The 25,394-nt window shown below is 41.2% G+C and overlaps 1 protein-coding gene across 2 annotated transcripts in view; it reads left to right on the plus strand.

Moving 5' to 3' along the window:
* The window catches only part of LOC123935101 (transmembrane 9 superfamily member 2-like), an 82,674-nt gene that overhangs the window by 2,114 nt on the left and 55,166 nt on the right, over positions 1-25,394 (plus strand). For both annotated transcript variants that reach the window (XM_045995555.1, XM_045995556.1), the window contains exons 2-6: positions 6,101-6,168; positions 7,494-7,587; positions 10,559-10,686; positions 10,993-11,119; positions 19,110-19,237. In XM_045995555.1, coding sequence (XP_045851511.1) covers positions 6,101-6,168; positions 7,494-7,587; positions 10,559-10,686; positions 10,993-11,119; positions 19,110-19,237 — 545 coding nt within the window. The remainder of the gene's footprint in view (positions 1-6,100; positions 6,169-7,493; positions 7,588-10,558; positions 10,687-10,992; positions 11,120-19,109; positions 19,238-25,394) is intronic.

A 25,394-nucleotide genomic window follows, 5' to 3' on the forward strand; every position in this document is an offset into this window, starting at 1 on the left:
CCTACTTGTTACCTCCCTAATTCTTGTTAGTGCACTTTTGTCTCCCATAGGCCCTTTACCTGTAAACATCAAGGTATTAGTTACCTCTCAGACTTGAGAGAATAAAATGAGACAATGTATGAAAAGCACTGACAACTATACCTGGCGCTTAGTAAGCTTAGTAAGCTTTCCATAAATGGTAACTATTATCATTATTTTCTTTAGGCAGAGATTTTTTAATTTAAAGTTTATTTAAGTCATCTCTACACCCAACTGGGGCTTGAACTCAAGACCTCAAAATCAAGAGTTGCATGCTCCTCCCACTGAGGCAGAGGTGTCGTCCTCTTGAAGTTCTCCAGTAATTTCCTGACTCCTTTCTTCAGCAGCCTGGTTTCTGTAACTAAGCTGAGTCCAAAAAAGGTTGTGTGTTGTATTTTTTGGGGGGGGGGCAAGTAATCAGTTCAAAAGATACTAATGAATAAGACTTATTTTTCTGACTCCTAGTTGCCTAATTTAGTGAATGGGGTAGTGTTCTGTCATACGGTACCACAAAGGCACTGGGAAGTTGAGAACAGTGCTGGGTGTGGTTTAACTATAGACTTAAACAACTTGAAAGTTCCAGGGTGTTTTGTTTTGTTTTTAAAATTGTATGTATTTATTTATCAGAGAGGGCACAAGCAGGGGGAGCTGCAGGCAGGGGGAGAAGCAGGCTCCCTGATGAGCAAAGAGGCAGATGTGGGACTTGATCCCGCGACACTGGGATCATGACCTGAGCTGAAGGCAGCTACTTAACCGACTGAGCCACCCACGGGTCCCATTTTCCAGTGTTTTTTAAAGGTCAGTTTTAGGGGCAGCAAGTTTGCCCTTAAAACCTGGAACTTGCCTTTTCCTGTGTGAAATTTTGATAGTAATGTTTTGAGCCAACATCTTGCCAAACACATGTAATGTAGGAAATGGCATTTACAAAATATTTTTATGTCTGCCTTTTCTCTGGTAATTCCTCATCCTGAATCTCTATTCTTTATTTCATCAGGCTTCCTAGCAAAGAAACATGATCTTTAACCATAACGAATATCTGGAATTTTTCCATAAGCTCTTTTCTTTTTGGGCTGTTACTTGCATCCCTACATGTGTTCTATTTTTTATTCTGAGTTTTTGCCTTCTGTCTTTTGGTGAGTCTCTCATTTCTAGGTTTAACACTCTAAACTTGCTTCATTTGGTAGCATCCAGCCCCTTGATTTTTTTTTTTTTAGTTTTGAAACTTTTGCTATTACAAAAGCAGTAGCATGAATGATAGATGATTAGAAAATGCAGATAGGCAAAAATAAGAAAAACATTTCTAATAACTAGAGAATTACTGCTATTACTATCTTACCATATGTTCTAGATTTTTTTCTACACATACTCATACCCACATGTGTATTTTTTTTTTAAAGATTTTATTTATTTATTTGACAGAAAGAGAGGTCACAAGCAGGCAGAGAGGCAGGCAGAGAGAGAGGAGGAGGAAGCAGGCTCCCCGCAGAGCAGAGAGCCCGATGCGGGGCTCGATCCCAGGACCCTGAGATCATGACCCGAGCCGAAGGCAGCGGCTTAATCCACTGAGCCACCCAGGCGCCCCCCACATGTGTATTTTTTAAGAGATTTTATTTATTTATTTGAGAGAGAGAATGAGAGAGAGAGAGAGAGGGTATGAGAGGGGAGAGGGTCAGAGGGAGAAGTGGATTCCCCAGTGATCAAGGAACCTGATGCGGGTCTTGATCCTGGGACTCCCAGGATTATGATCTGAGCTGAAGGCAGTTGCTTAACCAACTGAGCCACCCAGGCACCCCACATGTGTATTTTTAATAGAGTTTTTAAATTTCTTAGAGCAGTTTTAGGTTTACAGCAAAATCGAGTAGAAAGTGGAATTCCCATATAGCCCTGCCCCCACGCATGCCTAGCTTTCTTCATCAACAGCCCCTACCAGAGTGTTACATTCCTTATAGTTGATGAACCTGGACTGACACATCATTACCACCCAAAGCCCATAGTTTGCATTACAGTTCACCCTTGGTGAAGTTTGGAGGAATGTGTAATGACATGTATCCATCATTATAATATCATATAGAGTAATTTCCCTGCCTTATACATTCTCTATGCTCTCTGCTATTATCTGTCCCTCTCTTAATCCCTGGCAACCACTGATCTACCCACTGTCTTCATAGTTTTGCCTTTTCCAGAATGTCTTATAGTTGGAATCATACAGTATGTAGACTTTTCAGACTTGTTTCTTTTACTTAGTAATATGCATTTAGGGTTCCTCTGTGTCTTTTCATGGCTTAATGGTTCATTGCTTTTCAGTTTTGAATATTCCGTTATCTGGATGTACCACAATTCATTTATATATTTACCTACTATAAGACATCTTGGTTGCTTCCAAGTTTTCACATTGATGAACAAAGCTGCTATAGACATTGTGCGGGGTTTTGGGTAGACTTATGTTTTCAACTCCTCTGGGCAAACACCAGGGTGTATCACTGCTAGATTGTATATTAAGAGTATATTTAGTTTTTTTTCTTCTTTTTTTCCTTTTTTTAAAAGAATTTATTTATTTATTTGACACAGAGAGAAATCACAAGTAGGCAGAGAGGAGGCAGGCAGAGAGAGAGGGGGAAGCAGGCTCCCCGTTGAGCAGAGATCTGATGTGGGGCTTGATCCCAGGACCCTGAGATCATGACCTGAGCCGAAGGCAGAGGATTAATCCACTGAGCCACCCAGGCACCCCTATATTTAGTTTTTTTTAAAGAAATTGCCAAGCTGTCTTCTAAAGTGGCTGTACCATTTTGTATTCCCACTAGTGATGAATGGAAGTCCATATCCATTTTTTTACCTACATAAAATCATGGTAACCATGTTTTTTTTGTAACCTGCACTTTTCTTTCTTTTTTTTAAATCAATGCCTTATTTCTCTCCTTTTTTTAAAAAAAGATTTTATTTATTTACGACAGAGAGAGAGATAGCGAAAGAGGGAACACAAGCACAGCGGATCTGGAGAGGGAGAAACAGGCTCCCCACTGAGCACGGATCATGACTTGACCTGAAGGCAGACGCTCAACTGCTGAGCCACCCAGGCATCCCTCTCCTTTTTTTTTTAAGACTTTTGAAATTTATTTGTCAGTGAGAGAGTGAGCAAAAGCAGGAGGAGTGGCAGGCAGAGGGAGAAGCAGGCTCCCTGCTGAGCAAGGAACCCCATGTGGGACTGGATCCCAGGACCCTAGAATCATGATCTGAGCCTGAGCCGAAGGCAGATGCTTAACCATCCCATAACCTGCACTTTTCTATTAACAACTCTCTCTTTCCACATCGACAGATTTTTTCCACATGAATACATTTTTATCTCATGTATTACCAAGTTCATAGCTTTCCCTAGCTATCCCTGAAATAACCAAATCAGAATCCAATCTAGAACCACAAATTGCATCTCTTTATTATAGTCTATGGTTCTTTTAATTAAGCACAGTCCCTGCTTTTTTTTTCATAACATTAATTTATAAAAGGGATCAGTCGGTTCTTCCTGTACAATGCTCTTTGCTGCCTTGTGATGGCATTCAGATTGGTTTAATAGTTAAACTTGAACCCTTTGGAAAGCAATTTGAAATATATGTCAAAGTCTTTGAAACTGTTCATCCCCTTGATTGTAATGATCTCACTTAGAATAATATAGAAGGATACAGGCAGATAAGAGGTTTTTCCCTGTGAAGGTCTCATCTACCTGGGTCTTTTAGTCACAGAGTATCCCTCCCTGGAGAGCACCAATATCGTCAGTATCTCATATCCTGCTAGGGATTTCTTGATTAAATGAACAAATATGTGTTTATATAATTTTTTCCTCCTTTTTTTTTTTAACACAAATGGGAGCATACTATTCTCACCTTCAGGTGCCTTTATCATTTAACGATATAGCTTAGAGATCAATTTATATCATTATATAAAGAACACCCTTGTTCTTTTTTTTAAATTTTTTTAAATTTAATTATGCAACAGAGAGAGATCACAATCAGGCAGAGAGAGAGAGAGAGAGAAGCAGGCTCCCTGCTCAGCAGAGAGCCCGATATGGGACTCGATCCCAGGACCCTGAGATCATGACCTGAGCGAAGGCAGTGGCTTAACGCACTGAGCCACCCAGGCTCCCCCCTTGTTTTTTTTTAATGGTATAGCATTCTATTATAAGGATGTTGTATACTTGATTTACATAGTCCCTTATATATGTATTTAGCTTGTTTCTATTCTCTTGATCTTACCAAACATTGTTGCATATGAGAATATCCATAGAATAAATTCCTAGGAATGCAATTGCTGAGTCAAAGAATAGATGCACTTAGCAATTTTGATATCCTCAAATTGCTTTCCATGCAGCTTGCATTAATTTACACTTCCACAGACAGTGTGTGAGAGTACCTGCTTCTTCATAGCTTGACGACGTGTTGTCAAACTTTTAGATCTTTGACAATTTTATAGGTGAAAAATTGTGTCTTATGGTTTTAATTTGTATTGCTGTTATCAGGAGTCTTTTTTTTTAAAAATTGAGAATCGTTTCACATAAATAAAAGCAATTTGTATTTTCTTTTTGGTGAACTATCTATATATCCTTTGCTCATTTTTCTATAAGGTTGGACATTTAAAAAATTGATTTGTGGGCACTTTTTTTTGGTTCTGTGGACACTCTTAAATCAGGAAACTAGTCCTTTGTCTGTGACATTCTTTTCCCCAGTTTGTCAGTTGTCTTTTGCTTTTGCTTATTGTGTTTTGTTTTTGTTTTTGTTTTTTTGCCATTTAGAAAAATTGGCTTTTATTTTAATATATCAAAAAAATTTTTTTGGTAAAGATGATATGGTAAAGATGATAGCAGATGTTCAATTTTAAAAAAATGCGGTTTATGGAATTTTGAACAAGAATAGTGTTCACTAAAGGTCTGCTGTTCTAGTCTTTTTAAAAATCCTTATCTTGGGGCACCTGGGGGTCTCAGTCAGGTGTCTGACCCTTGATCTCAGCTCCGATCTTGATCTCAGGGTCATGAGTTCAAGCCCCACATAGTGCTCCACGCTGGCCATGGAGCCTACTTAAAAAAATAAACAAAACCAACCCTATCTTGTAGATTATCAGGAACACAGCTGAGATCCAGGGAAGTAAGTGGAAGTATCCTGTGAAAAGCCAGAATAGATATCCTAATGCTCATGCACTAACCCTCATGCTCTCAGTCTTTTTGATTTAGTTTTAACAAATCTGTGATTTATTCTACAAGTTGAGGGCTTGCTCTCTAGCAGATCGAGGGTGGGAGAAGAAGGGAGAAGAAGGGAGAAGAGGCGTCACAACAACTGACAGCTGAAAAGAAAGACATAAAATCTATACAAAGAAGTTGAAGCTCTTTGGTAGGGGTGAGGGGTGGGGGTAATATGGGTGTGGGTACCATCTATCGCAGTGTAGTTTTGGGGCAAATAGCGTTCACTTAGTTTGATCCTGAGGATGTCACAGAGTCAAAGCTGGTACAAGGATTGATGTTCAAAATGACCCTGAGCCATCAAGGGAGGTTAAATTGTGATCACCGTGTTCTGTTTAAGATAGGAAAGAATGAAGTATATTTTAGAATGATTCTTATAAAAATGGTTAAAAGAATACAAGGAGAGCTCTTACGCAGGTAGCTTTAATTATCTCAAGCTCTTAACCTGAATTCCATGGACTCCAGAGGCCCTATGAAGCCTCCGAAACCTGAACAGAGACTTTGGTGAGTATGTATGCTCTTTTGGGGAGAGGGCCCATAGCTTTCATCACATTCTCAAAGGGTTCTATAATTAAAAAAGGTTAAGAATGGCTGAGATTTCTGAAAAATTGATGTTTTCAGAGACTCCACTGATGCCACCTAAATGAAATGTTATGAATTTATAGCTGTACTATGTTAAAAATTTATAACCATATTGTTACACATGTATAACACTGTGCTAAGTTATAAATTTATAATTGCACAGTCATACATTGATGGGAGCAATGGACCCAGTTCCCTTTCACTTACTTTGTTATGTATTTTGCAAGTGCTGCCTTTTTTATTTTGTATTATTAATTAGTGTTTTCTTTCTTTTTGTAGTCGTCAATAGCACTATTTGTAAATAGATTGGACTCAACAGAATCTGTCCTGCCTTATGAATATAATACGTAAGTTGAGTATTGTCATTGTATCTGATATAATTGATATTACTGCAGTTACATCGTAATTGTAATATTATTGTGTTAAAGGTGCTTTAAATTTTTAAAGACAGTGAATGAAAGCCCTGGATGTATTAAGAAATATGGTGGCAATTTTGTAATAAAAGTGACAGGAACAAAATTAAAACAGAGTGCTTTCAGTGTGAGGCAAATGCTTAAAAATGTAGGAAGTTGCCATACTTGATTTTTGTAAGGAAAACAAATTATAAATTTACTGTATTTTGAACTTCGAAAAAATCATTGCAGAAGTGTAGTTTATTTTTAAAACATGGGATAGGGAGGTTTCTACTAAGGCTTTTATTTATTTATTAAAGATTTTGTTTATTTATTTGACGGAGATCACAAGTAGGCAGAGAGGCTGGCAGAGAGAGAGGAGGAAGCAGGCTCTCTGCTTAGCAGGGAGCCTAATACGGGGCTCAATCCCAGGACCCTGGGATCATGACCTGAGCCGAAGGCAGAGGCTTTAACCCACTGAGCCACCCAGGTGCCTCCCTACTAAGGCTTTTAATGGATGCAAGTGCTTAGTTTAGTATTGGGCCAGTATCATATAATCAAGATTAAGATCAGTCATTTGAGAATAGCAACAAATGCTAAAAACAACTTCTTAGAAAAATGATTGTAGTTCCCTCTGCTATTACTTTATTTCTACTAATTAAACAGAAATAAAACCAGGTCTAATTTCCATTAAAATACCACATTTAGACATAGGGTGTTAGCACGAGCATTTAAAATATTACACGTGCCTACCATTGATTTTCTCTTTAACCATTTTATATTTAATTTTATATATTCCCATTTGCTTAAAGGCAGTTGTAATTCTTTCCATGTAGTAACCATTTGATTTGTGAATGAGTCTATGGGCCTGTATTTGAGAAGGGATTTTGTTGTTTAAGTTCCCCTTTGATCAGAACTGATAACAGCAGTTTCTAAATGTCTCAGGTTAGAATTAGTATAGATTTTAAACTATTCTTTGCTTTTTTAAAAATGTGGTTTGAAGTTTAACCCTGAAGATACTGTGAGTTTTATTAAGATTGTGATTACCTACATTATAAAAGTCAAGAGCAGTACCATAAGCATTTTAAATAATGAATTCATAGTTATGAGGTTAAACAGTTTAAAATAATGAGGTCTATAAATCATAATTAGACACCTTCTGGGTCATGTTTTTAGAAGTATCTACCACTAACAGTGGAGAGGCTTGACAAATTACAAAGATGAATTTCTTTGCTGATTTTTTTTTTTTTTTTTTTACCTTCCTTGAACTTTCCCTCTAGCTTTGACTTCTGTCAAGCGTCTGGGAAGAAAAACCCTTCTGAAAACCTCGGACAAGTACTATTTGGAGAACGAATAACATCATCTCCCTATAAGGTTATTCAGTGGCTCTTATGTAATATTCTTTTAAATGGAATCTTTTCAGAACTGACTACATAAAATTGTGGCAAAGCGTCTGTTATATTTTTATTTTATTTTTAAAGATTTTATTTAGTTGACAGAGAGAGAGACAACAAGAGAGGGAACATAAGCAGGGGGAGTGGGGGAGGGGGAAGCAGGCTTCCTGCCAAGCAGGGTCCTGGGATCATGACCCGAGCCTAACCGACTGAGCCACCCAGGCGCCCTACAAAGAGTCTGTTTTAGAAGGAGGCAGAGAAAAAGGAAAGGAGGTAGGATGTGGTATTTTTGGAAGAATGCCTGAATATGTGCTCTTCAAACTATCTGCAGTAGGGAGTGGTTCCACATAAACATTTTGCCTTTCAAATTTTATTTTTGCTTTGTAAAGTTTCCTTTATTGTCCCTACATATTTTGGGTAAGGTGGTATAAGCAGATGTCATTGGACTGTCATTGTGTATTGATTTTGCCTTCAATACCTTAATAGATACGGGGATAGAGTAGGGATGTTTTCATAAGCAGTTATGATGATGAAGGCATTAACTTTCTTCTTTTTTTCCAAATTCATTGAAGTCTTCTTGAAGTACAATACACTGCACATATTGAAAGTGTATTGTTTGGGGGCAACTGGCTAGCTCAGTCAGAGACGCATGCCACTCTTGGTCTTGGGGCCATGAGTTTGAGCCCTGGATGGGGTATGGAGATTACTTAAATAAAACTTTTTTTTTAAAGTATGTAGTTTGCTCAATATTAATTTATGTATACTCTTGTGAAATCATTGGGGATTAGTGTCTTTTAAACTTTTTTTTAAGGATTTTTATTCACTCATTTATTTTTTAAAAGATTTTATTTATTCATTTGGGAGAGAGAGAGAGAGAGGGAACACAGGCAGGGGGAGAAGCAGAGGGAGAGAGACAAGCAGACTCCCCTCTGAGCAGTGACCCTGATGTGGGGGGCTTGATCCCAGGACCCCGGGATCATAACCTGAGCTGAAGGCAAGATGCTTAACTGACTGAGTCACCCAGGCCCCCTGTCTCCTCTTTTACCCATTTTATATTTGGATTGTTTGTTCTTTACTATTGAGTTTTCAGAATTCCTTATATATTCTAGGCGTGATTCCTTTGTTAGGGCAGTAGTTTACAAATAGTTTTTCCCAGTTTGTAGCTTTTGTTTCCATCATCTTTTTTTAAAAAGATTTTATTTTTAGGGGCGCCTGGGTGGCTCAGTGGTTTGGGCCGCTGCCTTCGGCTCAGGTCATGGTCTCGGGGTCCTGGGATCGAGTCCCGCATCGGGCTCTCTGCTTGGCAGGGAGCCTGCTTCCCTCTCACTCTCTCTGCCTGCCTCTCTGCCTACTTGTGATCTCTCTCGGTGAAATAAATAAAATCTTTAAAAAAATGATTTTATTTTATTATTTATTTATTTATTTATTTATTTTAAGACTTTATTTATTTGACAGAGATCACAAGTAGGCAGAGAGGCAGGCAGAGAGAGAGAGGAAGGGAAGCAGGCTCCCCGCTGAGTGGAGAGCCCAATGCAGGGCTTGATCCCCAGACTCTGAGATCATGACCTGAGCCAAAGGCAGAGGCTTTAACCCACTGAGCCACCCAGGCGCCCCAAAGATTTTATTTTTAAATAATCTCTGTACTCAACTTGAGGCTCAAACTCATGACTCTGAGATCAAGAATAGTGTGCTCTACAAACTGGGCCAGCCAGGCACCCCTGTGTCTTCATCTTTTTTTTTTTTTGGTAGATTTTATTTATTTGACAGAGACACAGCAAGAGAGGGAACACAAGCAGGGGGAGTGGAAGAGGGAGAAGCAGTTTTTCAGGGTCTTGATCCCAGGATCCTGGGACCGCCACCCAAGACAAAGGCAGACACTTAACCTCTGAGCCACCCAGGTGCCCCGTGTTTTCATCTTTTTTTTTTTTTAAGATTTTATTTATTTATTTGACAGAGAGAGATGACAAGTAGGCAGAGAGGCAGGCAGAGAGAGGAGGAAGCAGGCTCCCCGCCGAGCAGAGAGCCCAATGTGGGGCTCAATCCCAGGACCCTGGGATCATGACCTGAGCCGAAGGCAGAGGCTTTAACCCACTGAGCCACCCAGGCGCCCCCCGTGTTTTCATCTTCTTAACAGAGTATTCCACAGAGCAAACATTAATTTTTATGAGGTCCGATAATCAAATTTCTTTTTTATGGATTGTGTTTTTGGTGTCTAGTCTAAGGACACATGACATAAGCCTTTAGGTCTTGAAGATTTTCTTTTATGTTTTCTTCTGAAACTTTTATAATTTATATATTTAAGTCTGTGATTTTTTTGAGTTATTTTGTATCAGGTATGAGGTTTGGATTGAAATTACAGAATTTTTTTTGTTTTGCTTTTTGGGTTTTTTTTTTTTTTTTTTTTTTTGGTGTGTAGAAGTCAAGTTGCTTCAACACTATCTGTTCAAAAGACTGTCATTCCTTCTCTGAATTGCTTTTGCATGTTTGTCAAAAAATCACACAGGCATAGTTGTAGAGTTCTATTTCCGGGTTCTCTGTTGATCTGTTTCTTTGGTCTGTGTGTGAGGCATTAGCTTTTTAAAAAAAATTTTTTTAAAGATTTTATTTATTTATTTGACAGAGAGAGAGATCACAAGTAGGCAGAGAGGCAGGCAGAGAGAGAGAGAGAGAGGACGAAGCAGGCTCCCCAGCAAGCAGAGATCCCGATTCGGGGCTCTACTCCAGGACCCTGGGATCATGACATGTGCGTGTGTGCGTGCGTGTGTGTGTGTGTGTGTGTGTAGTGTAATCATTTCAGGTGTGAATTGAAACTCAAAGGAGATAGTGTTGAGGCTGGTGGCATACTGAAATCTCTGAGGAAAAGTTTTATCTGTAAGGTAAAGTGCTTATTTTGTGACACTTGTTTTCTAAAACATAGTCAAATCTTTACTATTTTAAATCTTTCTTAACAGTTTTCTTTTAACAAGACAGAAACATGTAAAAAAGTCTGTGTAAAATCCTACGATAAAGGAAATGACGACCACAAGAAAAAGCTGGCTTTTTTGAAGAAAGGGATACAACTAAATTATCAACATCACTGGTAAGTTTGCGATAACACTGAGGTAACATGACTTAATTTTTTAAGTCCTTTCAGAAGTAGTTTTTTATAAAAAAAGGTAGTTTTAGTACTTGAAATTGTACACTATTTTTGTGACTTTGATTAAAAATTTTAAGTCCTTTCAGTAGTTTAAAAAAAAGGTAGTTTTAATTGATACTTGAAATTATAGACTATTTTTTGTGACTTTGAATACAAATTTGACCTAAATATATGCAAGATGATGTTGGTATTGCTTGGTGTGACATGCATGCTTGTTAAATCTTTTATTTTTAAAATATTTATATTTAGGATTATTGATAATATGCCAGTAATATGGTGTCACGTTATTGAGGATGGAAAGTACTGCACAACAGGATTTCCGATAGGATGTTTTATTACCAAAGATGGCGCAGCAAAAGATGCTTGCGCTATCCGCGTAAGTGTTGAGAACTTACTATAGAATATAAGTTGCTTATAATTTGCTTTCTGTTATAGTCACTTAGCAAACATTAACGGGACACCTACCATCTTCTAGGTTTTGGGCTAAGTGTTGGGAATACAAACTCAAGTAGGTATGGTCTCTGTCGTCTCGAAGTTCCCAGTCCTGAGTAAGGAGGTGGCCCTGTAGAAAAGGGACATGGAGGATATAATGGAGGGAATGAAAAAGAATTTGCGAAATAAATGGGTGGGTGAGCATTTCTAGGAGGGAGATCAACGTGATCTAGAGCTTGGAAGTTGGGGTGCCTGGGTGGCTGAGTGGGTTAAGCCTCTGCCTTCCCAGTGTCCTGGGATCGAGCCTGGCATCGGGCTCTCTGCTCAGCAGGGAGCCTGCTTCCTCCTCTCTCTCTGCCTGCCTCTCTGCGTACTTGTGATCTCTCTCAAATAAATGAATAAAATCTTAAAAAAAAAGAGCTTGGAAGTCTGAAGCAGGATGATGTGATTGGGGGACTGTGAGGAGTCGAGCATGTCTATCGGCATAAGTTCTGGGGTTTGGAAAGTACAGCTAGAGATGAAGCTAAAATGGGGGGTAGGCAGAAGCCAGGTCATGGAGGGAGGTCCTGTGTGCAATGGTAAGGAGAATCATACTGAATGCCTCTTATGGGCCAGGAGCGATGTTATATTACTTTATACAGTGATTGATTTCATCCTGAGAATGGCCCTGTTGCTGGGATCCACTGGGGCCATTTTACAGAAGGTGAGACTCAGTCTCCGAGAGGCTGTGGCATGACTAGAGGCGTACGGCTAGTTACATGGCAGAAGTGGCCTCCAACTCTCATCTTTGTAGCTTGGATGTCCCAATCCCACCATTCCGCCTTGCAGTTCTCAGGCGGTCTCCTACCAGGCCCCAGATTAGCAGGAGTGTCTTGGGGCTGCCATGGAGCATGACTAAGGGGCCAAACGGATGTGAAAGGGCTCAACCAGGGCAGCACTGCTTTTGATCTGTTTTCTGTATGGTGACTTGATGCGGATCAGTGACGGGGATAAAAGGGACAGGAGAAGGAAGAGTATAGGGTGACTGCCCAGTTTCTGCCTTGGTTGTCTAACTGATGGTGCTCTTAACTGTTTCTTTCCAGAGAAAAGTGTAGTACTTCTGAAATTTTAGTCATTTATGCACCATCTTCGTGATTTTGGTCAAATTTGAGGGACTTACTATTTATCTATTAATTTTTTTTAGTTTATTTAGTCTTAGCCATTTCTACACCTATCTTGGGGCTGGAACTCAGGACCCCGAGATCAAGCATCACACGTTCTTCTGACTGAGCCAGTCAGGCACCCCTAAATAGGTTTTTTTTGAAAATTTTTAGATTTTTAAAAAATTTTAAAAGATTTTATTTATTTATTTATTTGACACAGAGCACAAGCATGGGGAGCAGCAGGCAGAGGGAAAGGGAGAAGCAGGTTCCCTACTAAGCAGGGAGCCTGATGTGGGACTCGATCCCAGGACCCTGGGATCTTGACCTGAGCTGAAGACAGATGCTTAACCAACTGCACCAACCAGGCACCCCTCATATATCTTTTTAAAATCTTTTATTATGAGCAATTTCAAACACATAGAAAAGCTTAATTCATTATGTAGTGGAAAGTCATATACGCAGTACCTAGATTCTTTCTTTTTAATTTTATTTATTTATTTGATGGAGAGAGAGAGATCACTAGTAGGCAGAGAGGCAGGCAGAGAAAGAGGGGGAAGCAGCTCCCCACCGAGCAGAGAGCCCGATGTGGGGCTCGATCCCAGGACCCTGAGATTATGACCTGAGCTGAAGGCAGAGGCTTAACCCACTGAGCCATGCAGGCACCCCAGTACCTAGATTCTATCATGAGCATTTAAATTTTTTTACAGTTTTATTTAAGTAATCTGTACACCCAACAGGGGCTCGAATTCATGATTCCAAGATCAAGAGTTGCATGCTCTTCCAACTGATCCAGCAACGTGCCCCAAATTAGCATTTAAAAATATTTGATTTATCACATGTCTATCCTTTTGTCTATCCCTGTATCATTCATCCAAACAAGGCTGCATGTTCTCTGTCTTTTATTTCTTGCAAATTGGCAGATGGATCCACTGGCTTGATCAGATTCAAGTTGGATCTCTTTGGTGAGATAAGATTTAGGCAAATGATGTCTTCTTTTTAACAAATGAATTTATTATTATTATCTTTAAGATTTTATTTACTTGAGAAAGAAAAAAGGGGGGAAGTTTTGGGGGGATAGAGGGAGAGGCACAAGCTGATTCTGTGCTGTGTGTGGAGCCTGACTTGGGGCTCGATCCCATGACCCTGAGACCATGACCATGAGCTGAAACCAAGAGTCAGTTAACCAACTGTGCCACCCAGGCTCCCCCCACCCAAAATAGATTTATTATTTAGATGTTTCAGGTTCAGAGAAAAATTGAGAGGCAGGTACAGAGATTTTCCCACGGACCCCTTGCCCTCCCCCACATGATCAATATCACTGACCAGAGTGTGGTACATTTGTTACAACTGATAAACCTACATTCACATGGCGTCATCACCCAGCGAGCACAGTTTTCAGTAGCGTTCACTCTTGGTGTCGTACATTTTATGGGTTTGGACAAATGTATAATGACATACACCCACTGTAAGGGTATCCTACTGAGTAGTCTCACAGCCCTACAAATCTGTGTTCTTCCTTCTGCCTATTCATCCCTCCCTCCCACCCCAACCCTGGTGTCTTTTTGTCTCTCTTTTTGTTGTGACACATGGACCCATTAATGCTTTAGAGGTTGTGTTCACTGGAGAAATGAGAACGGGAGCATGGAGCCAGAGCTCCCCTCAACCAGAAAACAAAACTCTTCTCCCCGGTAATGGCTGTCCAGCACCCTCTACTGGCAACACTTCATTCAATGCCTTCTTGCAAAGGAAAACAATTTTTAATTTTTAAAAAATTTTTTAAAGATTTTATTTATTTGAGGGGTGCCTGGGTGGCTCAGTGGATTAAGCCGCTGCCTTCGGCTCAGGTCATGATCTCAGGGTCCTGGGATCGAGCCCCGCATCGGGCTCTCTGCTCTGCAGGGAGCCTGCTTCCTCCTCTCTCTCTGCCTGCCTCTCTGCCTACTTGTGACCTCTCTCTCTGTCAAATAAATAAATAAAATCTTTAAAAAAAAAGATTTTATTTATTTGACAGAGATCAAAAGTAGGCAGAGAGGCAGGCAGAGAGAGAGGAAGGGAAGCAGGCTCCCCGCTGAGCAGAGAGCCTCATGCGGGGCTCGATTCCAGGACCCTGGGATCATGACCTGAGCCTAAGGCAGAGGCTTTAACCCACTGAACCACCTAGGCGCCCCGGAAAACAATTTTTTAAAAAAGATTTTATTTATTTGAGAGAGGGAGCGGACGCATGCACAAGCAGGGGGAGCAGCAGGCAGAGGGAGAGGGAGAAGCAAGCTCTCCGCTGAGCAGGGAGCCCAACATGGTCTTTGATCTGAGGACCCTGGGAACATGACCTGAGCCAACTGAGCCACCCAGTCACCTGAAAAAGAAAAAAAAAATTAAAGGGACTGGGTAATTTTCATAGAGGCCAAAAGGAATGAATTTGGAGATGCGAGGCAAGAAGTCAATGACTGGCACACTTTATATGCATTTACCGATGAAATCTCTGTGCCGCTCTCTTCTCTCTGGTATTCTGCCCCATACCATGTAGCCCCTGGGCATCCCTGGACTGTGAACCTTGTCTCCTCAATTCTGGGAGACTGCAGGGCTCTGCTTGGGTACCCTTTCCTTACACCAGAGCCTGAAAATGCTCCCTGGGAAGTAAGCTTGAAGCAATAGGTAGGCTCACCGAATTTGCTGCCTTTCTCTCTTTTTTTTTTTTTTTAATATTTTATTTATTTATTTGACAGAGAGAGAGAGGTCACAACTAGGCAGAGAGGCAGCTGCCTTTCTCTTAATGATCAGTCTCTCTCTCTCTCTTTTTTTTTTTTTAAAGATTTTATTTATTTATTTACTTGACAGAGAGAGAGATCATAAGTAGGCAGAGAGGCAGGCAGAGAGAGAGAGTGGGAAGCAGGCTCCCTGCCGAGCAGAGAGCCTGATTCAGGACTCGATCCCAGGACCCTGAGGTCATGACCTGAGCGGAAGGCAGAGGCTTAACCCACTGAGCCACCCAGGCGCCCTCTCTCTCTCTTTTTTTAAGGATTTATTTATTCATTGCGGGGGTGGGGAAGGGCAAAGGGAGAGAGAAAGAGAGAATCCCAAGCAGACTCCCCACTGACTGCAGAACCCAATGTGGGGCTTGATCCCAGGACCCCCAAGATATTGACCTGAGCTGAAACCAAGAGTTAGTTGCTCAACCAACTGAGCCATCCAGGTGCCCCAGTGATCAGTCTCTTAATGCTCTTTGTTGTCTGAGGTCTAAAAAATGTTGTCTTTATATATTTTACCCATTTTTTTAGTTATTTAAGTGGAGGGATAAATCTGGTCTTGCATTATTCCATCATGTCGGAAAAAGGGAGTCCAAGTCCCTTGCTTTCTTCTTGCCTACATTCCCTCAGTGTAACTTTGCCCATCCCTTTTAAGCTTTTCAGAATCTCTTTGTTTTAGATGTGTCTCTTGTACACAACATGTTGTTGGGTTTTGCTTTGTGGTATCTTCCGAAAGTCCTTTTCCTCTTACTAGGTGAGTTAAGCCCATTTACACATACTGATATGATGTTTGGTCTCACTTCTGTCGTATTAGTTTATGCTTTTGTTCATTATTTTTATATTCTGTATTTTGATTCTAAAACTCATCTTTTCCCATATTTTAACATTTATGAAATCAGAATGTGTCCCTTTCAGTTGATGGCTTGTCAAAATTTAATTAGCAAAGTTTTTTCTTTTCTTTTTTTTTTTTAAAGATTTTTTTTTTATTTATTTGACAGAGAGAGATCAGAAGTAGGCAGAGAGGCAGGCAGAGAGAGTGAGAGGGAAGCAGGCTCTCTGCTGAGCAGAGAGCCCGATGCGGGACTCGATCCCAGGACCCTGAGATCATGACCCGAGCCGAAGGCAGCGGCTTAAACCACTGAGCCACCCAGGCGCCCCAGCGAAGTTTTTTCTTAGCAGCACATAAAATAATGTCTTTCTAAAAGATTTATTTATTTGAGAGAGAAAGTGGAGATGGTACATGCTGTACCAACTGAGCCAGCTGGTCACCCCAGAGTGGTACATTTTGTACAATTGATGAACAATTGACACCCAATGTCTGTACTTTACATCAGGGTTGACTTTTGGGTTTGTACATTCTATGTTCATGTTGCTTTTATGAAGATATTGGTTATGTTATATTTATCATTTGTAGTTTTCAGCAGGAGATTTAGCCCAACGTGGACTGGAACTGGAAATCTAGTTGAAGATTCAAAGCACAGTTTTAACATCAGCAGGAAGGAAACTAACATTTAATGATCTCCTTGTTCTGTGCCAGGTGCTGGGCTAGTTCTTTCCCTATAATTTCTCACTTAATAATTTTATAAAGTAAGTGATGATATCCCCATTTTAAGAAAACTAAGGCCAAGAAAGACTGACGTACAAAAGAGTGTATGTAGCAAAATCTGAATTGCGTCTCAGTGTTTTTTGGTCCAAATTCCGTTCTCTCTGCAACATAGGAAACTACCTCTTATATTATTTGAACGCTTGTAGGATGTTAGCCCTTAGGGCAGAGTTAAGACGTGCCTGGCATATAACAGATGTTCAAAAATATTTGCTGAATGAATGAATGAAGCAACGTTCCTAGCCTTGTAATCACACAGGCTAGTACATCCCATACCTGAGCTTTCAGCCTAGGCAGTTTGACTGTGGAGACCACGTCCTTAACCACAATGCTGGCTGCTTCTATTAGTATATATCATGGACATCCGATACCAATGCGTGGTATTCTCCATACTAGGACTTGCAAATCTGCTAGCTGCAGTTTATTTCTCTATATGATTATACCATGTTTCATTTAAGTGAGTGGATAGGTAGTGGTTTCTAGTCCTTTGCAATTACGGACAGCCCTGCCGGGAACAGTACTTACTCTCCACCCTAAGCTGACTGTGATAATCCTCCACAGGTTCACTTTTACCCTCTTCTCTATTATCATTGTACTCAAGGATCTCTAAAATTCCTTCAGGCCATCACCCTCAATTCTGGGATTTGCAGAGCCAGAATTCTTAATTTAGGCATCTTGCATGTTGTAGATTACTGAATATGGTAATTGACAAGGTTCATTTGGATTCATTTTCTGAAGACTGAAGGGCTTGGGCTGTAATAGCTAATATTTGTTGAAGGCTTCCTATGCCAAGCACTGTACTGAATACATACATTTTTCTTTTTCTTTTTCTTTTTTTTTTTTTAAAGATTTTATTTATTTACTTGACAGAGAGAGATCACAAGCAGACAGAGAGGCAGGCAGAGAGAGAGAGAGGGAAGCAGGCTCGCTGCTGAGCAGAGAGCCCGACGTGGGACTCGATCCCAGGACCCTGAGATCATGACCTGAGCCGAAGGCAGTGGCTTAACCCACGGAGCCACCCAGGCGCCCCTAAAGATATTTTTAAAAAATATTTTATTTATTTATTTGACAGAGAGAGAGATCACAAGTAGGCAAAGAGACAGACGGGGGGGGGGAGGGGGACGCAGGCTCCCTGATGAGCAGAGAGGCCGATGTGGGACTCGATCCCAGGACTCTGGGATCATGACCTGAGCTGAAGGCAGAGTCTTAATCTACTGAGCAACCCAGGCGCCCAGTTAAAGATATTTTTATAAGTAATCTGTACACCCAAGGTGGAGCTCAAACTCATGACCCTGAGATCAGGAATCACATTCTGTACCAACTGGGCCAGCCAGGCTCCCCTATTGTTCCCATTTTTAAAAAGAGGAAACTGAGGCTCAAAGAAGTTAAATGACTTGTCTGTGTTCATATAGCTTGTAGGTGCTGTCTGATTTCAAAGCTCATATTACAAAGCCCTTTGTTTGCTAGGGCTTCACTAAAAATACAGTGTAAAATGGGTAGCTTAGAGGCACCTGGGGGTGGCTCAGTGGGTTAAGCCTCTGCCTTCGGCTCAGGTGATGATCTCAGGGTCCTGGGATCGAGCTCCGCATCCCTGCGGAGCAGAGAGTCTGCTTCCTCCTCTCTCTCTGCCTGCCTCTCTGCCTACTTGTGATCTCTGTCTGTCAAATAAATAAATAAAATCTTAAAAAAAAACCCATAATGGGTAGCTTAAAACAGTAAAAGTTTGGGGCACTTGAGTGGCTTTGTTGGTGAAGCATCTGACTTTGGCTCAGGTCATGATCTCAGGGTCCTGGGATTGAGCCCTGCTTGTCAGGATCCCTGCTCAGTGGGAGTCTGCTTGAGATTCTTTCTCTCCCTTTGCCCCCCCTGCCATGCGTGCTCTCTCTCTCTCAAATAAATAAATGAATCTTTTTTTTTTAAAGATTTTATTTATTTATTTGACAGAGAGAGACACAGCAAGAGAGGGAACACAAGCGGGGAGGGAGAGAGGGAGAAGCAGGCTTCCCGCTGAGTGAGGAGCCCGATGTGGGGCTCGATCCCAGAACTCTGGGGTCATGAACTGAGCTGAAGGCAGATGCTTAACGACTGAGCCACCCAGGTGCCCCTAAATAAATAAATCTTAAAAAAAAAAAACCAACAAAAAATTATTGTCTCCTAGTTCTGGAGTCTAGAAGTCCAAGATCAAGGTGTAGGCCGTATTGTTTCCTTCTGAAGGTTCTGAGGTTGCCAGAGGGGAGGGGGATGGGGGATGGGCAAAATAGGTGAAGGAGATTAAGAAGTACAAACTGCCAGTTATAAAATAAATAAGTTATGAAGATGAAAATCATAGGGAATCTAGCCAGTAATATTATAATGGATCTCATTTTTAATCAATGGTCAGATTATATATTTTTTAGATTCTGGGGAAAGTTCCATCTTCTTTAAAATTTCCATGTCTTTTTGCAGCCTGAATTCAACAAAAGTAATACTTTCTACCTCTTCAACCACGTTGATATTATTATTACATATCACAAAGAAAGTGAAAGAAATTGGAGTACTGCAAGATTGGTTGCTGCTAGACTTGACCCCCAAAGGTAATTACAGACTATCTTTTTAATTAGCCCCTTTAGTTTAAAAATTTATTCAGAATGTAGGAGTTCTCAACTAGAATTTTCATTTTTAGGCTACGTGTGTGATGTAACGTTAGACACATGGTTTGAAAAATCAAACAGGCCATTTATTCCCTAGCATTTGCCTACCATGTAACGTGAGGAAGAATTGACAGATCTGGAAGGCAGTAGACTTATTGAGGGCATCCTAACTCTCTTCTTTGCTGGCTGCCATAGGACAAAGAGCTGGGATTTAGGTCTGGGTTTCTTCCGAGGACAGGTCTATTACTGGAGTCTGTCAGGTAGGTATCAGCTGAAAATAAGGCAGAATCTACTAACAATGGACGGCACAGCTGTTAGAGAGTTCATAACTAGGCATCCAGCGTAGTGTCTGGTCTCCAGTAAATGCTCAATGGATTGTAAAGGATAATCAGCACCATGTAGGAGACTACACAGGTGACCTTGAATGTTCCAGCTAGGATCCTTTGAAAATATAGGATAAATGAGAACTCTTCAGTTAAGACAGAGAGGAGAATATAGCACACATCGTGTAAAGTCATGGTCCATTATGGGCAAAATATTATAAAACCTGAAATACTAAGATGGGGGAAAGAATGTGAGTTTATCAACGGAGGCCCTTGTGATAGAGTTTTCTGAGACAGAACGAGGAATTAGGAAATTTGGATTTTAGTCTCATCTCTCCTGGTTCCATTTTGTAAGTCAACCCTAGTTTGTAGAAATGGATCAGACTTTATTGTTTTTAAGGTTACTGCCCTATTTGATGTCAGCCAAGGTTGTTCCGTCTGGTACAGATGATTGATTCCCAAAGGGAAAGAAGAGTTAGAAACTGTATCGTGCCAAACTTTTGACCATTGGGTCAGTTAACTTGATCTGCCATAGGCTTAATTTCCTCATCTGTGAAAGGAGAGGACTGAATTAGGAGTTTTTTAATATGGTCCCTGATATATCAAACTCTGGAAATTTTTTTTAAAGATTTTTTATTTATTTATTTGACAGAGATCACAAGTAGGCAGAGAGGCAGGCAGAGAGAGAGAGAGGAGGAAGCAGGCACCCCGCTGAGCAGAGAGCCCGATGCCGGGCTCGATCCCAAGACCCTGGGATCATGACCCGAGCCGAAGGCAGAGGCTTTAACCCACTGAGCCACCCAGGTGCCCCAAACTCTGGAAATTTTTAAAAAAGATTTTATTTATTTATTCGACAGATGAGTAGGCAGAGAGGCAGGCAGAGAGAGAGAGAGAGGAGGAAGCAGGTTCACTGCTGAACAGGGAACCTGATGCGGAGCTTGATCTCAGAACCCTGGGATCATGACCTGAGCTGAAGGCAGAGGCTTTAACCCACTGAGCCACCCAGGCGCCCCCAAACTCTGGAAATTTTTACTGATGTGTAATTTTCTGGGTAAAAAGTGCCTATAGATTTCATTAAATGGATCCCAAGTGGTGAGGAATGCTGGTACTTTCCAACTCTGGTTTATCTTAGTAAAAGGATATCCTTTTTAAAAAAAATTTTTTTTTGTTGTTTAGAGTTTTTTTTTAAAGACTTTATTTATTTATTTGAGAGAGAGAGAGAGAGAGGGAGAGAGAGCTTGAGAGGGGAGAAGGTCAGAGCGAGAAGCAGACTCCCCATGGAGCTGGGAGTCAGAAGTGGGACTGGAGCCTGATGTGGAACTCAATCCCGGGACTCCAGGATCATGACCTGAGCTGAAGGCCATTGCTCAACCAATTGAGTCACCCAGGCACCCAAAAGGATATTCTTTTGAAATTCTTTTTAAATTGACAGGAAATACTAATCATTGTCAAGGGCAATCACCGATGCTTTTTTTGGTTTATGTCACTTCAACAGAATGTTAGGAGGATGGATTGTGAGGTCTGACTCAGGATGGTTGCTCATATTTGAAGTCGTTAGGTAGTAAACAGAGTCATTAGGTAGTAAACATACAGTCATTCGGGAGTAAACACAAACATAGGTAGGGCTCACCCAGGAAGCCAGTCCCATCAACTATATGAAAGTCAAGCTTAATGCTTTACAGTTATATCTTATGTTGTCAGACTCAGAGTAAAAAAGCCAAGAGAATATTTTTTAGACATATTTATTCTACACTGCACATAGTAACAGTTTATGTATGCATGCAATGAAACTCTTATCTAATCATTGTAAAGGTCATTTATGTGGGCCCCTTGAGAACAAGGACTGTGCTGTAAATCATTTTTTTTACAATTAGGCAGTCTGCTCAAGGTCATACGAAGTGAGTTAGGCCTCACGGTATTCTAGGCCTACAGTCTTGTGTGTTTTTTTTTTTTTTAGGGACTGTACCCAGCTTATTTCCCTGATGGTTACCATAGTTGATATTTCTTTTTACTAAAATTACTGACTTCATTTGGCTTTTTTTTTTAAAGATTTTATTTTATTTATTTGACAGAGAGAGATCACAAGTAGGCAGAGAGGCAGGCAGAGAGAGAGGAGGAAGCAGGCTCCCTGTGGAGCAGAGAGCCCGACGCGGGGCTCGATCTCAGGACCCTGAGATCATGACCTGAGCTGAAGGCAGCGGCTTAATCCACTGAGCCACCCAGGCGCCCCTTCATTTGGCTTTTGAATGACCGTACTTCACTGATTTTCTCCTGTCTCACTGGTTGTATATCAGTCTTTCTCATTTCTCCAACATCTTCATCTTGGAGGGCCCCAGGACTGAGTCTTTGAACTTTTTTCTTCTTTATATATACTTCCATATTGGTAATCTTATCCTATCTCATGGTATTAAATCCGACAATGACCCTTAGATCTGTAAACTTGGATATCTAGTTGTCTACTTGACATGACCACATGGATGTCTAGTAAGCATTTGAAACTTTTAAAGAAGATTTATTTGAGAAAGAGAGAGAGAGAGAGAGAGAGAGAGAGAGAGAGAGCACACAAGTGGTAGAGGGAAGGGAAGGGGGAGAGGGAGAACCGCTTCCCTGCCCAGGGCTAGATCCCAAGACCCTGAGATCATGACCTGAGCCAAAGTCCGACGCTGAACTCACTGAGCCACCCAGGTGCCCTGGCAAATTTAACGTGACCAAACACGAATTTGTAATCTTCCCTCCAACCTGTTTTTGCTGTTGTCTTGTCCATCTCAGCAAATGGCAACTACATCCTTCCAGTTGCTCAGGCCCCACACTATCAACAGCCCCCTTGACTTCTCTTTACCATTTCCCACTCCTACCCTGCATCTATTCCACTCCTTTGGCAGACCATGGGACTGTATTTTTAAAATATACCCAGGACATCCTTTCTCATCCCCTCCACCTCTGTCATCTGGTCCAAGACATCGTTACATCTCACCTGACTGGTGGCGACACTCTCGCCGGTCTTCCTGGTGCCATCCTTGTCGCCCAGCAGTCTGTTCCCCATACAGCGGGCAGCATTCTGTACAGAGCATTCAGCTCATGTCAATCCTCCGCTCAGAATCTTCCAGGGGCTTCCCATCTCACTTAAAGGCCCAAGTTTCCAAAAGGCCTAGAAGGCCTTATGCAACCCGTATGCAAGGCCAGTGGTTTAAAATAGGCCTTTTACATTGGTTGGAGATCTTAATACATTTTTTGTTGCATGATCTCTCTCACGTGAAATTCAGGTATTTCCTATGCTGGGTTCAAGGCTCACACTGAAACAGTAAACCTTGATATGTGTTGTCATTTGGTGATGGAATGTTTCTCTGTAGATGTTAAGTGATCATTTCTTTAATTCATAGCTGTTTTATTTTACTTTTATTTAAAAAATTTTATTTATTGGGACGCCTGGGTGGCTCAGTGGATTAAGCCGCTGCCTTCGGCTCGGGTCATGATCTCAGGGTCCTGGGATCGAGCCCCACATCGGGCTCTCTGCTCCGCAGGGAGCCTGCTTCCTTCTCTCTCTCTGCCTGCCTCTCTGCCTACTTGTGATCTCTCTCTGTCAAATAAATAAATTAAAAAAAATTTTATTTATTTATTTGTCAGAGAGAGAGAGAGAGTGAGCACAGGCAGACAGAGTGGCAGAGAGAGAAGCAGGCTCCCTGCTGAGCAGGGAGCCAGATGTGGGACTCGATCCCAGGACGCTGGGATCATGACCGAGCCGAAGGCAGCTGCTTAACCAACTGAGCCACCCAGGCATCCCTGTTTTATTTTACTTTTAATTTTTAAATTTTTTGAAAGTAGACTCTGGGCCAAGTGTGGAGCCCAATGCAGGGCTTGAACTCACGACTCTCAGATCAAGATCTGAGCCAAGATAAAGAGTCAGACACTTAACCGACTGAGCCACCCAGGCGCCCTAATTCATAGTTTTTTAAAAATACATTTCGGCTTTAAATAGAATTCAGCCTACGAACACTTAGTAAGGGCATATCATATGCCAGACATTAGGGTTACAAAAATGAATAGGAGGACAGCCACATCAGTAACTCCTGCAATTGTGAGTGAATGGTTTTATTGTGCATATACATTTAGAAATAACATCCCATAAGGGTTGCATATTTTCCTTTACATGGAAGCCAAGGGATAAGTTGTATGTTGAGCAAATAATTCAAAAGGGAAGCACCACTGTTTCTCCTTTCAATTTTTCTCTCTCCCCTTTATTCTGCTTTTATTTTTCAAGTAATATTACAGTCTCTTTGTTCCTGACTAGGTGCTGGTTAACTTCATCAGTCCTATTCAGTGCATCAGTCCTGTTTGCATAGATTATGTCCTCCCTACCTTTCATCACTAATTGTAGCATTTTACACACAGTAGGCCCTCAGATCCCTGGCTGCTTATAAATATGATTTCTGTTTGGTTTTCTAAGCCTACAGCTAAGATTACAAGCTAGGTTGTTTAACATATCAGGAGGGATGAGGTGAGAGATGAGAAATAAAGCCATTTGAGAATAGAAGGACTTAAAAAAAATCTGTGTACAGCCAAAGAGAGGATTCCTTTTTTTTTTTTGAGATTTTATTTTTAAGTAATCTCTACATCCAACATAGGGCTTGAGCTTACAGCTCTGAGATCAAGAGTTGTACGCTCTACCGACTGAGCCAGCCAAGCTCATGAGAAGAACCATGAGAATGTTCTTAGGGATATGTTTTCCTCTGCTGTCTGAAGTAGAGCGTTCCTCTGAACGTATTTGGAAGCTGAAATGCCAAAGTGAAGAAGGATTTGCCATTAATTTTTTTTTTAAAGATTTTATTTATTTATTTGACAGAGAGAGAGAGGTCACAAGTAGAGGCAGGCAGAGAGAGAGGAGGATGCAGGCTCCCTGCAGAGCAGAGAGCCCGATGCGGGGCTCGATCCCAGGACCCTGAGATCATGACCTGAGCCAAAGGCAGCGGCTTAATCCACTGAGCCACCCAGGCGCTCCGGATTTGCCATTAATTTCTATGGAAAAACTTGTGAGCATTCCCAGGTCCCCCAGATCACCTCTCGTAGGCTTTTCTGATGCCTTAAGACACAGCTTGCTAATGGATGCACAAAGTAAAGCAAGGTCAAGCACAGATGCTCACAGACACAGTTCAGAGCATGGACGGCTTCAGGTTAACATGCCGTGTAGTTCCCAGGGAAGGCGCTAGGCGGCGCCATTCTCGCTGCGGGACTGCGAGCTGCGTTTAGGATGGCTTCCTGCAAAAGTGATGCGGAATCCTCTTTTCGATTTTTTGTAAAAGTGAAAATCTTCTTCGCATTTCTTTCCGTTGTTTCATGAAAACAGGTGCCAATGTGGGTCTTTCGTTAAAGTGAAGTGGAATAAAGTGAGCTTCGGAAAAGTGGGGGTACCTGTATTGCATTTTGGGCAGGATATTTTGACTCTTGTTTGAGCGTTAGGGACATTTAGAGACAGAAGTATTTTAAGCCATAAAGAGTGTTAAATATGAAATACAATGAAAGGCATATTTTTTCGGTCTGCTATTCTTTTTTTTTTTTTAAAGGTTTTATTTATTTATTTGACAGACAGAGATCACAAGTAGGCAGAGAGGCAGGCAGAGAGAGAGGAGAAAACAGGCTCCCTGCTGAGCAGAGAGTCCGATGCGGGGCTCGATCCCAGGACCCTGAGATCATGACCTGAGCCGAAGGCAGAGGCTTAACCCACTGAGCCACCCAGGCGCCCCTCGGTCTGCTATTCTTACATGCCTGAATGACCATGACTC

This window comes from Meles meles, chromosome X (genome assembly GCF_922984935.1).
Source record: "Meles meles chromosome X, mMelMel3.1 paternal haplotype, whole genome shotgun sequence".
In the NCBI taxonomy this organism is placed as follows: Eukaryota; Metazoa; Chordata; class Mammalia; order Carnivora; family Mustelidae; genus Meles; species Meles meles.